At 53.1% G+C, this 15,163-nt stretch overlaps 2 protein-coding genes across 4 annotated transcripts in view; one reads left to right on the top strand and one right to left on the bottom strand.

Moving 5' to 3' along the window:
• Positions 1–1,260: 1,260 nt before the first annotated feature.
• LOC111143573 (tetraspanin 1) lies at positions 1,261–5,884 on the bottom strand. The gene is made up of 8 exons (XM_022497397.1): positions 5,642–5,884; positions 5,133–5,197; positions 2,533–2,739; positions 2,247–2,321; positions 2,050–2,148; positions 1,814–1,969; positions 1,630–1,713; positions 1,261–1,458 (listed from the first exon to the last, which is right to left on the bottom strand). The coding sequence occupies exons 2-8, from the start codon at positions 5,187–5,189 to the stop codon at positions 1,411–1,413; spliced, it is 726 nt and encodes a 241-aa protein (XP_022353105.1). The 5' UTR covers positions 5,190–5,197; positions 5,642–5,884; the 3' UTR covers positions 1,261–1,410.
• Positions 5,885–9,447: 3,563 nt separating this feature from the next.
• Positions 9,448–15,163, top strand: part of LOC111143470 (phosphoinositide-3-kinase regulatory subunit 3) — a 163,215-nt gene continuing 157,499 nt past the window's right edge. For 2 of the 3 annotated variants that reach the window (XM_022497240.1, XM_022497238.1), the window contains exon 1: positions 9,466–9,709. In XM_022497240.1, coding sequence (XP_022352948.1) covers positions 9,466–9,709 — 244 coding nt within the window. Of the gene's footprint in view, positions 9,710–9,991; positions 10,133–15,163 lie in introns of those variants that run through there. The other variant, XM_022497244.1, reaches the window with a different exon arrangement.

Below are 15,163 nucleotides of genomic sequence, written 5' to 3'. Positions count from 1 at the left end.
CCCTGCCAGCCCCCCACCCCCAGTAGGCTTCTGATCTAGGCCTCAGACTAACTCTCAGGCACTGTGTGTGGCCCTGGCCAGGTTGTTGTTCCTTCTTGGGCTCAGCAGGGGATAGTAAATAGTTCTGGGCTGCCCTGGAAAAGCCATGGAGGAAAAATCAGGGGTCAAAGGGAAGCAAGGAGGAGCACGGTCTGCCAACCTGGGTCTTGTTGGTCATAGCCTCCCTCGTTCGTGATGTCAGTCCTGGTTCAGCAGCTATCAGATCTATGTCTGGGATCTTCTGGCTTTCAAGTAAATCTGATCCCACACCAGCCAGGACCCCACCAGGCCCTGGAGTCAGAGAGCCTGGGCCCAAATCAAGGCTCAACTCTTCAGGGAAGGTTGTAGATGTGGAATAAGTCACTTGGGCTTTCTAGGCCCAGTTTCTGGAGCATGGGGTAAAATTAAATAAGAGATCAGATCTGTAGAGTCCCAGAGGCAAGCCAGAACGAAGAATAAACAAAGTTCTTTCTAAAATCCCCAAGGCAGGGACAGGTGTGGGGCTTTGCCCCAGTGAGAAGGGTGGACAGCTTGGATCCTCTGATGGTAGCTTCTGGAGGACTTCCAGATCCTAAGAAGTGACCCTGTCCCATTGCCTTGGCAGTATTTCTGGTAACTCCGCCCCCACTTGGGCAAAGCCTTGTTATTTTCATAGCTTTCCAGTCCATTGCCCCTACTCAGGAGGGGGGTGGTTTCAGGCCAAAGTCCTCACATGTTATAGGAAGGCAGACTGGCCCAGCCCCCATGTCCTCCCTGAGTGACCTCCTGGTCATCCCTGTTAGGCTCCCTCCCAGGCCTGGAATTCAAGGGAAGGAGAAACAGGCACCCACCTCCACCCTACTTCTCTTCTGAGGCTTTTACAGGGGCCTTGTGAGTCATCAGCCCCTCAGGAATCTGAGGCAAGGCGTCCTGCCTCTCCAAGGATACACAGAAAGTTCCGAATGGAGACATTTTAATTGGGTGATGAGTTCTGTTGTGCCTTCTACATCTCCGCCTGGTGCCTGCCGGTTTTACATATGCCTGTGCGATGGGGTATCTTTCTCTCATCTCCCAGAGGCTGCAGGGATCACCAAGAGCACCCCTGTGCCACAGGGTGTCAAGGGTTTGAGGGACAGACTGGAAGTATGGGCAGGAGAACTGGCACCTTAGAGGTTCTGTCCCCCCACCCCCTCCCATGGAAGGAAAAGTCAGGCACAGCCTGAAGCCGGCCGTCCCCTCTTTGGCCCCAAGTCCAGAGCAGCAAGGCCAGCCCTCTCTGGCCCAAGTGACACTGCTGGATCCTGTCCCCACCCCAGTCACTGCTGCTTGGCAGTGCCAGGGTGCCCTCCCAGATTCGTGGGTGGAAGCCGCGGCGGCGGAGGTAGAAGCAGACTATTTCAGGTTGCAGTACAGATACATGGACACGATCATGGCAGCCAGCTGATGGGAAAGGAACCGGCAGAGGTGAGGGATGTGATCAGGGCCCTTATGCTTTAGTCCCCCGCCTCCTAGACACCCCACCAGAAGTCTCTCCTCCAGCAAGGCCTCCAAGATGGGTCAAGCACCCTGGTCTAGTGGGGTTACCCTGCCCCACCCTCCTCACCCTGTTACCTCCAAGCCCCCAATTCCAGCTGCCACACCACCCACAGTGGCAGCATTGGTCCGGATGTCATACAGAAGCTGGCTGAAACAGCCCTTGGGGGAGAGGGGAGAGCATCCACAGTCAGCCGCTGCACCCCTCCCTCATTCAGCACTTTGTGGCCATTAAAGCAGCCCCCAACCTTCCATACCACACCTGTACAGTCTTGTCCTTAGCCTTCTCCTCGGTGCAGGGTTCTATAGCTGTGCCATTGCCGTTGTCGGCACAGCAGTACAGGGGAAAGGTATGGTTCTTCATGAAGTAGGGAGAGCCCTCAAAATCTGTGTAGTTGTTGAAGCCACAGCACTTGAGCTGAAGAGGAGGAGGGAAGGGTGGTCAGCGGGGCCTTGCCTCTTTCCCCCCACCCCAAAATGTCCCCCAGCCCACCTTACCCCTTCCATGGTGGTGTTCCACACTTGGGTGAAGTCCTTCTGGGAACCGTAGTCTTTCTTGATGGCGGGCACTACCAGCAACGTCAGGAAGTGCTCAGCCTGGGTGGGGCAGGCCGGTGCTCAGGGCCCTGGGGGCCACAGCCCACTTGCAGGGCTCTTCCCTGTCTTTCCCCCTTGCCCTGTCCCCTGCTCCTCACCATGGTGGTGTACACCAGGGCGACCACAGCAGCTGCCACCTCCGCGATGAAGATGAGGAGGAGGATCAGGAAGAACTGAATAAGGGACCAGAGGTCTGAGTTTGGAAAGAGGTGGTCCCTTGTGCCTTACCTATTGCAACCCACCACCCAGTATGGCAAGGCAGCGGCCCCCTCTGCCGAGGGCCCTGGAGTCCAGAGCATGGCTTGGGGATCTCCAGGGCCTGGATTCAAGGGTGAGGGGACCCTGGGTCTTGGTTATGGGCCCGGGGAGCTGGGTTTGACACACCATCATGAGAGCACACTTGTTCTCAGTCTGAGCACCGTAGCAGCCCAGGAAACCGAGAGCGAAGAGCACAGCACCGGCAGCGATGAGGAAGTAGCCCACGTTGACGAACTGCATGGCACTGGACGACAGCGGCCCGAAGATCTTCAGGAAAGACGACCCGTCGATCGACACCCAGATGCCCACGGCCAACAGGGCGACACCACATAGCTGGGGACAGAGAGTCAGGCCTTAAAACGGTGTGGGCACGCAGCTCCTTACCACTCATTTGAGATAGGAAGATGGAAAATGAGAAATTTCTCCCTTTATTGGCTAAGGAGTCTAAAAACTCATCCTGTAGGGAGGAAAAACATTCTGTAGAGCCAGAAGGATGGGAGCTGGGCCACCCAAAGCCAGCACCAGGCTGCACAATATAAATGGAATCGTGGGTTCTAGAAATATCCACAGAATGGGGGAGGGCAAGGCAAGACTTTCCCTCACTGCTGTCAGGGTACTGCTGCATAGCTAGGAGTGAAAACAAGTGAGTGAGGCCAGATGGGGGGTGAGGGGGGCCCTACCCCATTTCCTTGCTGAGCTGACTGCCTCTGTTCTGGGACAGGTGAAACAGTGGGGTGGAAGCCACAACAGGCTCAACAGTCACCATAGTAACAGAGGCGGGGCTGAGGTTTACACCTGCTACCAACCCTGGAGGGGGACTCCGTGAAAAGGGACACCTACCTTGGGGCTCTCCAGGATCAAACTCCAGGCCTGCCCTTCATCTAACCTAGACCTCACCTTACCTCACAGGGAAAACTGAGGCACAAGGGAGGGAGTGCCGTTGCGGCTGCTCTCAGAGGCTCTCTGGCTCAACCCCAAACCTCATGGAATTCAGAGGCCCAGATCAGGGGGAGGTACCGTCCAGATGCCATGGCTTTTAGAGAAAAGCCTCAGTGATCCAGGCACCAGTGGATAAATCAGCCTGATTCCACCTAGCTGTCCAGTCCCCAGCTGTAGAAACTGAGGCTAGAACCAGGAATGAGATGCCAGATTGTGGCTGGATCCCAGGCATGTTTGCCCAAGGATAGAGGGCTGGGATCCCAGCCTACAGGGTCAAATTTCAAGGAGCCTGAGACTTGCCCTGCCTTGCCCAGCCAGGCAAAGCCTGAGCAACAGAGGCCAGAAACCAAACCGGATTTGCCTTTAACCCCCTCGGGCCTCTCCATATTGCTGGGATCCCCCTGCCTTCTCCAGATACATGGTCAAAGCCTACTTCCCTGAAGCCAAAAGAGGCCCAAAGCATGCACCATATCAGAATCTGAGCGGTAACACACCCGCAGCCCAATTTCTCCAAATCTCTCTATGGGTCATGTCTCCACCTCCTCACCTTCCACTCACTGTAAGCCCCTCTAATGTAGTTCCAAGATCTGTGGTGGCATCCTGCACTAAATCGGGTAGACACTTCATGAGCCAGACCCTTCTGACCTCTCTGAGATCGTGGGCTCCTTGTTTTCCTCTTGTTGCTCTTTCTCTAGCTGCTTCCAGGTGACCATTTCTCCACATACTCTTTGTAAGTTGGGTTTTGCAGAACTCACTTGGCCTGAGTGCTCTTCCCCACTCCCATGGTTTCACTGACTGTTTGTGGTCCTGTGACTTCCAAACATCCATGTCCAGCTCCAACCGGAGCTGCAACCCCATTGGGTATGCAGCTGCCTGAAGGACATCCCCTGGGTTGCTCAGACCAGAGACATGGGCTTTATCTTCAAAGCTTCTGTTTCCCTCACCCCTCCTTCCGTCCCTCAGCCGCCATCTGAGGGCTTTGTCCTTCATCCATTTTTTCCCGTCTCCACCGTCATCTCCAGGGTCATGCCTCATTACTCAGTTTCCTCTGTTCCTGGTTTCCTGAACAATACCTGATTTCATTGCCTTTGGGCCTTTTTTGCATGCTTTACAACCCCTTCACCCAGCGCAAATGCCCAGCCACAGCTGTTTCCTCCAGATAGTCTTCTCAGACCAGGGTTTAAGTCCCTCATGGGGTCTCCTATAGCCCCTGTGCTAAGGCCAGACATTATATGTTGCAACTGTCTACCTGGCCTGCTGGACCTGAGATCCTCAGGGGCAGAGAAAGGGCTCACTCACCTTTCCCCCAGCACTTAGCACAGAGTCTTAGGCAATAACTGTTTGTTGAATGAATAAGTGTTTCTTGATCTCTGCTCTGAGGTCTCCGGGCGTCTTTCATTTCAACTCCCCATCTGTTCTACAGAGCCACTAAATTTCCTTGTACACCAGGTAAGCATGGGAAAACTCTTCCCCCCTCCCTGGGCCCCCAATGCCATGAAACAGCGGCAATTATTCCTGTTAGCCTATCCCACCTTGCCCTAATTTGGGTCTGAAGCTTCCTGGTAGGGAGGAGCTTCTCCTAAGCTTTTCTACCCCAACTGTGGCAGCCAGGCTGCTCCTGAGACCAGGACTCAGAATTTGGGGGAGACTTCTGCACTCTATCTGAATGGGAAAAGTGTGCAACAGAGTCTGGGCCCAGCAATCTCCCGTTTCCCAGCTTGGGCTCTGCTGTGGTTGTGATCCCCTCCCATAGGGAGGCCCGAACAGCCCACAACTCCCATACTTACAAAGATGAGGAAATTGAAGAGGATCATCATGGTCTTAAGGAAGCTGAAACACTGCATGGTGGCTCCTGAGAGGCAGACAAGTGGGAGTTAGGGATTCCTGCTGCCCACCTCTGCTACTACCTGGGCCGGCCCTTGCACTGGGAACCTGCCATACCAGATTCCAGCATCCAGGACCCCTAAATCACCCCGTTTCTCCTACATCTAGCCTCTGACCCCTCAGGGCTTCTCCAAAGTCCTATCCTGACACCCCTGCCTCTCTGTAGGGCCCAGGTCCTCTCCCAGCACCCGACACTGGGATACTGATCCCCCAGCTCTCTCCACAGGCACCCCAAGCCCAACTCCCACACCATAGGTCACTCCACGCCCTTCCCTCACCCTGATATATCCTGGACCCCTCCATCAAACCAACCCTAGGCTCTCAGGACCCTCCCCCATTGGCCTTCCAGTTTCCCAAACCCGTTTCCAGGTTGATTTTACTTCATAGGATGATCTCAATCCTGTGCCATCACCTGTTCAGGGCTCTTGGTAGTTCTGAAGGAAGGCTCTGCTGAGGCTCCAGAAGGGACAGCCTATGCAAGGGATTTGCCACTCCAGTGGGCAGGCAGTGAGACGGGGCTGGCTCTCCCGCTCCACAGCTCACCTGCAGGCGGGGCAGCCTTTTTAAAGTCCTGGGCTCACCTTCCTGCCCGCCCAACCCCACAGCCAGCCAACCTCTTCCTTCCCTGCTGCCCCCTGCTGCCTGGAGATCTGTCCCCATAGCCACCGGAGCCGCAGGCCTCGTTGTTGTCGGCCTGGCAACGCCAACCACAGTAACACCCTTCCTGATCCGAAGGAGGAAGAGAAGTGGGAGGGTAAACAAGTGGCCTCCAGAACCTCGAACCTCACGCGCCCTCGACCACAGAGGCTCTGGCCTGCAGATCCATTCCTCCATACCCCGTGCGCTCCCGGGCCCACTCATCTACCCAAGCAGCCGTCTATGGAGGCACCCACAGATCCACACACAAACACCTAGCCGTGCCCATGAGTGCCCATGAGTGCCCACGAGTGCCCATGAGTGCCTATGAGTGCACACGCACTCTGTGCTGTGTGTGCACTGACTCCCAGCAACTGAGAAACCACAAAGCAACCTCAGAGGGACATACTTAAAGTCTGTCTCCCCGTCTCTGCAAGGAAATGACCCAGGTTTAGCAGCTTCTACCCCCTTCTCTGAGGAGCAAATGACTTCTGGTCCTCTTCCTTCTACAGAATCTCAATTTCCCCATCTTTCTCCTCCCTTCCTCTTTCCTCCTTACCCATCTCCCTCCCCAGGCTTTGCTTCCCCCCATCCAGTGTTCTTAGCAATGGGCGTCCAGCACCCCTTTCCTTTCTGCCAGCAGGTGGCGCCATGATCCCACAAAAGCATCACCCCCACTTGTAAGACTCCGCAGTCCCAGTGTGACCCCTTCAACAGCTTCGCTTGGACCCCCGCCTGTCTCTTTCCACTGCCGGTCCTCCTTTCCACTCCAGTGCTCCGGATATCGAGGTGCTAGGGAAGTTCTGGCTTTGGAGTCATTCAGACCAGGTACTTCCATGTTACTTCTGCTGCTGCTTAGCTGTGCGACCTGGGGCGGGGTTTGGGGGGGCCGTGTGGATTTCTTAGGATTGATTTTAAGCTCAGGCTGGTCTATATAAGAAAATAGTTATAGGGAACTTAAAGATTTTATTTATTTATTTGACAGAGAGAGCTCACAAGTAGGCAGAGAGGCCAGTGGAGAGAGGGGGAAGCAGGCTCCCGGCTGAGCAGAGAGCCTGATCTGGGCCTCAGTCCCAGGACCCTGAGATCACTACCTGAGTGAAAGGCAGAGGTTTAACCCACTGAGCCACCCAGGCACCCTATAGGGATTTTAAATAAGATTTTATTTTATTTTTTAAAAAAGATTCTATTTATTTATTTGACAGAGAGAGATCACACTGAGCCACCCATGCACCCCTTAAATAAGACCTTAAATAAGATTTTCTCTGGGACAAACAGGAATGACCACAGAGTGGGAAGGTCAGAGTGTGGAGAGGGGGTGTGAGATGGATGAAGTGGACTTTAAAAAAAAAATTTAGGGGCGCCTGGGTGGCTCAGTCATTAAGTGTTTGCCTTCGGCTCAGGTCATGATCCCAGGGTCCTCAGGTCTAGCCCTGAATTGGGCTCCCTGCTCAACGGGGAGCCTGCTTCTCCCTCTCCCATTCCCCTTGCTTGTGTTCCTCTCTCCCAATGTCTCTATTCTGTCAAATAAATAAATAAAATCTTCAAAAAAATTTTTAAAAATGTAAATGTAGTTGACATTAATTTTTTTTTTTTTAAGATTTTATTTATTTATTTGACAGAGACAGTGAGAGAGGGAATACAAGTGGGGCAAAGGGAGAGGGAGAAACAGGCTTCCCCCTAAGCAGGGAGCCTGATGCAGGGCTCTATCTCAGGACCCTGGGATCATGACCTGAGCCAAAGGCAGATGCCCAATGACTGAGCCACCCAGGCGCCCCTAATTTTTGTTTTCTATAATGGGAGGAAACAGCTGAAAAAACTTGAGATAAGGGGCCAATAACACTAATATCTGTGTAGATCATATTTTAAATGCATTACATATATGGTCTTTAACCCCCTTGTCACAACAATCCTATGAGATAGATGCTCTTTTCTCCCCTTTTTAAATATGGGGAAACATAGGCACAGGAAGGTCAAGTACTTTCCATGATGACACAGCTTGTAAGTGGCAGATCCAGGATTCACCCCTAGTTGGTCTGATGCTAGAGTCTCTACCTTAACCACCAAGCAGACTGTCTATACTGATGGGATCTCTAAGTGAGGAGGAGCCGACTTCCAGAAAGAACAGGAGAGGAGGCCTTGGTCTGGGACTTGAGGAAGAAAATGGCCAAGGCCAAGTGGGTTTATAGGTGCAATGCCTAGAAGTTGATGGGAGCAAGGACCATTTTCTAAGACTGAGGATAGCAATAGAAGATGGAAGGGGTGTGAGGACTTTTAGGATGGTGCTGAGGACCCCAAAATCTCCTAGCAAGTTCCTACAGGAACAGAGAAGATGGAGGCTCGGAAGGAGGGCTGGAGGTGGAGTAAGAGGGAAGAGAGAGGGGGCAGATGTCCACCACTCCACAACAACTCAGTGCAAGGCCTGGCTGAGCCACTCACATTCCTGTCTGCTATAAGAAAGGGTTGACACAACTTACGTTGCCCTAAGGACCTAGGTGTTCCTCCAGCTGCACTAATTCATGGCTTTCTCTTTCCCCTCAGGAAGAATGGGAGCCAGGTCACCTCCATCTATGATCCCAGCGCCCAGCACATATGAAGTTGTTAGTGAACAATTCCTGAATGATTGAATGATTAAATGAGTGCAGAACAGCAAGAGTTAAATGTCCGGGCTTTGGACTGTAGCCATCAGGGATTGGAACCCCTGCCTGCCTCTAATTGTGCGACCTCACCTAACTGAGCCTCAGTTTCCTTATATAGCTGATCATTATTCATGGCTTCCATATCTTCCATATCTGTGAATTGACCTACTCACTAGAATTTATTTGTAACCCCACGCCAATCCTCATGTCACTTTTGCAGTCACTCACAGACATTCACAGAGCTGCAAAAATGTTGAGCTGCCTCCTTCCCATGTTCTTAGAGGAAGCTGAATAGGAGGGTTCTCTGCCTCCTTGTTTGACCTCTTAGAATGTATACCTGTTCTTGTGGTCCATTCAGTGTCACATTTTCCCCATTTTTGTGCTTGTGGTGGTGATTTTGCTGTTTATTGAATAATGCTGAAGTGCTATCTAGTGTCTCTGAGCACAAGAAGGCTGCAATGGGCCTTATAGCCGATGTGACCAGAGGCTGATAGGAACGTAACCCTGTAGGAGCGTTGGCTCCATTTGCTAATGTGCTATTTGTGGTGGGGACTCTATTAGACTAGGACTACTGTGAATAATGAGAACTGACTATATGAAATAGGAATAATGATAGAGTAAGGTTGTTGTGGGATTAATTAGAGAGTGTTTATAAAGTACTGGGTGCTCTTTGGCACCACAGTAAATGCTTAAGAAACATTGTTAATATTGTCAATGTGGGTAAATGAGAAAGCCAGGAAGTAATTTTCCCCTCCTCAGAGTTCCTTTTCCCTAGGGGCCAAGCTGAGGTTTTTCTGGCCCTTGGGCTGGACCCATGGAGAGCACTGTGACCCATGGGGTGGGGCAGGGGACCAAGACCTATAAAAAAAGAGCACCGCCCTTATGTGGACTCTATGTCATAGAGGCTGCAGCTGCCCTGTCCAGGCGCACCCTTGGCACACTACAGAAGCTTCCTGTGCCCATGGGGCCTTCTCAGCCTGTCCGTGCCCCTCGGCCCCGGGGCCTAAGCTCCCCCTACCGTAGGCCAAGGCTAGGCTGGCCTCGGCCTCGATTTCCGAAGATGTTCAAGTGTAGCCGCAGAACGTACCGGCAGAAACCCCAAGGTCCAACTGCCACCCCTGCAGCCACCAATCCTGCCACTGTGGCCACAGATATCAACAACACTCCTACCACCACCACCAGTGTGTGGATCCTTCCGCCACAAGGTTAGCCAAGGGCCTCCTGGCAGGGTGGGAGTTGGGAAAACCAGGGCCATTCGTTTTCCCCCATCTTAGCCCTGCAGAGGCACTCTAGGGGGCATACCCTGTGTGAAATACCACCCTCAAAGTATGGTGGGGTCTCGATGGCAGACGTCCTAAAGGCTGAGAGCCTTAATAGAGGGTGTATTGTCTGAGAGAGGAGGGCCTGGGGAACTGTGACTCTAAGAACGGTGGAGCTTCCAGGACTGCTGTCTTCCTCACACTCTCCCCTCTCCTTTCTCTCCTCAGTTCTCAGACACCTCTGTCAACCTGGCAGCTTTCTGATCTTCTAGAAATGTCCAGAAACTAGTCCAGAAGCTTGGCTGGCTCCAGACCTGCATCTCCTAGGGGCCATGGGTGGTTAACAGCAGGCAAATACAATCATTTCTGTTGCAGCTGCTTACTCCACTGTAAGGTGTTTCCAGACAACTATGCTGGGTAGGAGGGTGGGTTTGGGGCTGAATGCTCCCAGGGACAGGCTTCAGTGAGGACAGCTGGGATCACAGTTAGACAATGGAAGGACAGGACAAGGTCAGCAATGCATACCATTTCTCAACGCACACCTCAGCTTTTGGTCAGCCCCATGAGGTAGGGGGCATTTCCCCCCACTGCACAGGGAAAAGGGTTTCCACAGACATCTTAGAAGTTACAGGGAGCCAGGTCCTTGAGGAGGGAGGTAGAGGCATGGATCAGACAGGGACCGGATGAGAGATTTCAGGACTTGAGTCTAACTCCAGGAGTGCTTCAGTGTGAGCTGTATGTGGCTCTGTGGAGGCGCTGGTCAGTGTGCGGATGTAGTTGGGGTGTGTGTATGTGAGGCCAGGACAATGGGAGTATGAATGGATGTGTGGGTGGGTGTGCCTCCGTGCATCCAGGTGTGTTTGTTAGGGTATACGTGTGCCGTGTGCCGGAGGGAGGCATCCCTGAGAGGAATGAAGGTCAGGAATGGGGTGTGGGCAGCCTGAGGCAGGAGAGGGTTGCTTCTGGGGAGGGCAGGCCACCTTCAACCCCTGAGCTATTCCCTGAGGCCAGTGTGTTCCAGGACTGTCAGCTGCGCTGGGTGCTGGGCGGTTAGGGGTGGGGCGAGACTGAGTCGAGTCAGAAAGGGGGAGGGTGCTGAACTCCGGCCTGGGGATTTTCCATTTGGCTTTCTGAGTGTGTGTCCCTGTGTCATCAGGTGTAACTGAATTGCCGTGGGGTGTGTCTCCATGGCTTTGTGTCTTAGTGGCGGGAAACACTGTGAGGGACTCTTCTCCAAGGTGTCACTGTATGCATGGGTGTGTGTCTGAGGCTCCCCTTCCCTGAAGGTTGGGGGTGGGAATGAAGCCTGAAAGCCATGGCCTGGCCCCCTGGGGCTTCAAAAAGCCTGGGAGGAGAAAATGAATTGTGTCTGTGTCCTTCCATTCCAAGGCTTGCCAGACACCAGGACCCAGAGAGGCGGGACCAGGCAGAGACGTCACTGCCACATTGCACCCAGACTGCGCAGGCTGGGGGATGAGGCTCCTCTGGTGTGGGGAAAGTGGTGTTGAACCTCAGTCAAAGCAGGAAGGTGGCTGGGCTGCTGCCCAAGGCCCACCAAGGGGCCCACACGTTTAAAGACACATGTCACAGTCCATGAACATATGCAGACGTGTAAACAGAAGTAGACTCACAGACACACAATGCAACAAACACAGGTGCATGCAAGTACAGGCTTATAAACAGAGCTACACACTGCCACTAATGCACGTGGACCTCCCCAGCTGACAGATGCACCCACACATACACATGTTTATGAAAGAACATACGCTGACATAAACATGCGTGCATCTCAAACGAGCACCTAAGCATATAGACGGACACATGCAATCACACTCATGCAACCCAGGCACACACAGACACGCACACATGCAGACACACTCACCAGACTTCCCTGCCTGCAGCCCTGGAACCCAGAAGCTTCCCTCCCCTAGAAGAGTGGGTGTGTGTGTGTGTGCGCACACACTTGTGTCTGTGTGTATCTGTGTCTCTGAGAATGTGTGTATGTGTGTGTGTGTGTGAGTGTGAGAGAGATGGGGTGGGGGGTGGGGAATGCTGAACTGTGGGAACCTGATGACATCATCTCTTCTGGCTATTTTTAGCTCCCTCTGCAATGACGGGCTCCTCCAGGGCCCCTCCCCTTCCAGGCTCCCAGAGGCAGCCGCAGCCAGAGGGCACCCACCACTCCAGTCTAGGTGACCCCTGGATGACTGGGTACCGGTCACTCGTTCCCACCCCACCAGAGCTCCTTGGGGGTTGAGAACACCAGAGGAAGAGGCTTGGGCCATGTGGCAGCCTGGAGCAGGGGCCTGGGTTAGGTGAGCAGACCTGGCTGGTCTCCAGCACCTAGGGTTCCTCCGCTTCTGCTTTTCAATCTGAAACTCGGTCTCAGTCAGTAGTGCCTGCCATGTGCCAGGGAGGGTGCCAAGTTCTGGAGATACAGCAGTGTGCAAGACAGCAGGAGTTCTTCCTGGGGGGTGTTACAGCTCAGTGGGAGACAGACATGAGACAGATTACACAGGTACTGCACCGGGCTGTGGCAAGGACTCCGAACATTGGTGGCAAGGGGACTTAGTCTGGGATGATGTTCTCTGTCTCTTTCTAGCTCCTGGAGATAACCTGAGGGAACAAGAGGGGCACCCTCCCTAACATTGCACCTTCCACCCTGACAACCACACTCTAGAATTCCATAGAGCAGAGCTTCCTCCTCGTACCCCAGGAAGTGCTCCCAACATCGCCCCAAACCAGCGTCCAAGTGGTGCCCCCCCCCAATTCATGGTGTGGTTCTTTGGAACCTTCCACGAGTGATCCTTAGGAGCCTGTCCTGAGTCCTCCATCTGTAGATGAGAGGGGCAGGGCTGGCCCACACCTCCTAAGGCCCGAGCAGCAACATGAGGTGAGAGGCTGAGGGAGGAAGAAGCGCTAGAGGCACAGATGTGGGAAGAGCGAGGGGGTGGGGTCAGGAGGGGAGGACAGTGGCCTGAAGGGTCCTTGCCCAGAGAAGGCTTCCTGCTCCAGCCCACCTCTGGGCAGCCACCGGGAAAATCGGGTTTGGCAGCTTCGGCCAAGAGCCCAGGGGCGGAGGAGGGGTCCAGACAGCTCCTGGGAGGCTGCCTGGGGGCGGGCTCATCTTCCAACCCAGAGTCCAGTCAGGCCCCAGGCTGAGCAGTCCTGTTGGGGTAGCATTTTGTAATACTGGGACCCTTTGGAGTGTGGGGGGAATAGCTCTGAGCTGCAGGCAGGAGCCCGGAATTCCAGTCCTTGTCTATCTACCCCAAACCCTAGTGTGATCCGTGGAAAGCCCTGCCCCCTTTCCAGAAAGGAGTGCAAGAAGGCCAGTTTCCCCATCCCCGATTCCTGCCCTCTGGGTTTTCCTGGGAGTCTGACTCAGGCAAAGAAACACAAAGTTTGTGTTTGGGACAATGGGTAAGGACTGGAACGACCGCCCCCAGGGCGCCAGGCTGGAGGTCCCTTGTCACCAGTGGGTCAATGACAGGAAGCCTAGCTCCAACCCTACAATGCTATATGGGTCACCCCACCCTTACCAGTACCCTCACCCACACCCCAACTTCCGTCCTCGCCCTGTGCTCAACCCTCCCTCCCCTTCTGCCCACTTGACCAGGCCAGTCTCCCAGTTAACTTTCTGGCCCTGGATCCTGGGGCAGGCCTGGGAGGAAAGGAAGCTGGGTGGAAGGCCTGCCCAGGAGCCTACTTTTCCTGCTACCGTCAGATATTCGAAGCCCCAATGAGGAGCTTGGGAGGAGTGGGGTGGGCTGATTGCTGAGGACTAGGACTAGGCTGTCCTGGGCATATTCCAGCCCCAGGGCAAGTGGGAATGCTACGTTTTATCCAAAAATCTTCTGTGCCTTCAGCAAATACAGAGAAGAGAGCCCAGAGCTGAGACTTGCTTCCTCTGGAAAACAAACACAAAAACCCAGGACAAATGGGTCCTGGTTATGGTCACTAAGTCCATGATAAATTCATGAAAACACAAAAACTGTAAAATTCTAAATGCATAGAATCCACAGTCATGGAATCTTAGCATCACAGAATTCTAGAGTGGTGAAATCTGAATTAGAGTCATAAATATGGAATTCTGGCATCACTGATTCCCAGATCTCAAGGTTAGAGTATCCTCGAATAGAGAAGTCTTGAGAAGTCAATTAGTGAAACCCTTACCTTCAGGTGAATGTCTAAACTAGAGGACGGGCATTGGCGACGGGGAAAGGAGTTCACACATGAACACTGAGGAGGAGGCAGAGAGCTCAGGACACATGAGCTTAGAATAAGTTAAGAAGCCTGCAATAAACCAGACAAAGGACAGACATCTTCCAAGAGAACACATTCTTGATTTCTGAGGATGAGGGGAGTGCAACAGCAGGAGGGGGACGCAGAGAGTGGAAAAATAGAAACAAAGAAAACATAGCCTAAAGAAAATATTATATTACCAAGTAGCCTAACCAGTCACAATGTGACACTAGTCACAATGCCTCCCGATTTCTCCATGACTGGGGTTAACAGCAGCCCAGGACATTTTTAAATGTTAGTAAGACATCTTATCACACTGGAATGGCAAGCCACATCTGGCTTTTTTTGGAAGAAAAATACTAAGTAGAAAATATTCTGTATACCACAATTTTGGGGGGCTGCTGGGAAGAGCCAACTCTCCAAAGAGGATGTTGAGGGGTGCCTGGGTGGCCCAGTCATTAAGCATCTGCCTTGGGCTCAGGCCATGATCCCAGGATGCTAGGATTGAGCCCCATATCATTCATCATCATCATCATCATCATCGGGCTCTCTGCTCAGCGGGGAGCCTGCTTCTCCCTCTCCCACTCCTCCCTACTTATGTTCCCTCTCTCACTATGTGTCTCACTGTCAAATAAAGAAATAAAATCTTTAAAAACACAAAAACAAAACAAAGAGGATGCTGAGCTGTGACCAAAAAAGCCACGCTGTGGGGTGGGGTGCGGAGCCCCTAGCAAGGCCTTGGTAAGGGACCCCGTGGGGGAGGGGCATCTCCCTGGGGTGGTGCCTGGGAGACGCATCTCTACAGAAAGAGCCAAACTGGAGACAACACGTGGTATGGGGACTCCCGCCTGATTATGGGGTTGGTTACTCAGTAAACGACACGGATATTTACCTAGCATTTCTGGGAAACTACTGCAAACTCAGGAACGCAGAAGGAGCATTTCCAGAGAGAGGCAAATGCCAAACTCTTCTGGGCATGGAAAATGGGGCAATGTCTGCTGGAGATCCTCTTGCTCGGCTGCCTGTCCTTGGATTCAGCTCAAAACCTCAGCCCCAACCCTACCCACATCCTCATTTGCTTCCATCTCCCTGCTTGCCTGCCATTCTCCCTACCTCCATTTGCTGTGTGACTTTTGGCAAATCATGTCCCCTCTC

The sequence above is a fragment of the Enhydra lutris genome, unplaced genomic scaffold (assembly GCF_002288905.1).
Source record: "Enhydra lutris kenyoni isolate GAN:26980312 unplaced genomic scaffold, ASM228890v2 scaffoldscaffold9, whole genome shotgun sequence".
Classification (NCBI taxonomy): domain Eukaryota; kingdom Metazoa; phylum Chordata; class Mammalia; order Carnivora; family Mustelidae; genus Enhydra; species Enhydra lutris.
Note: the sequence above shows the minus strand (reverse complement) of the source record. Positions and strands in the feature narration are given on the sequence as shown.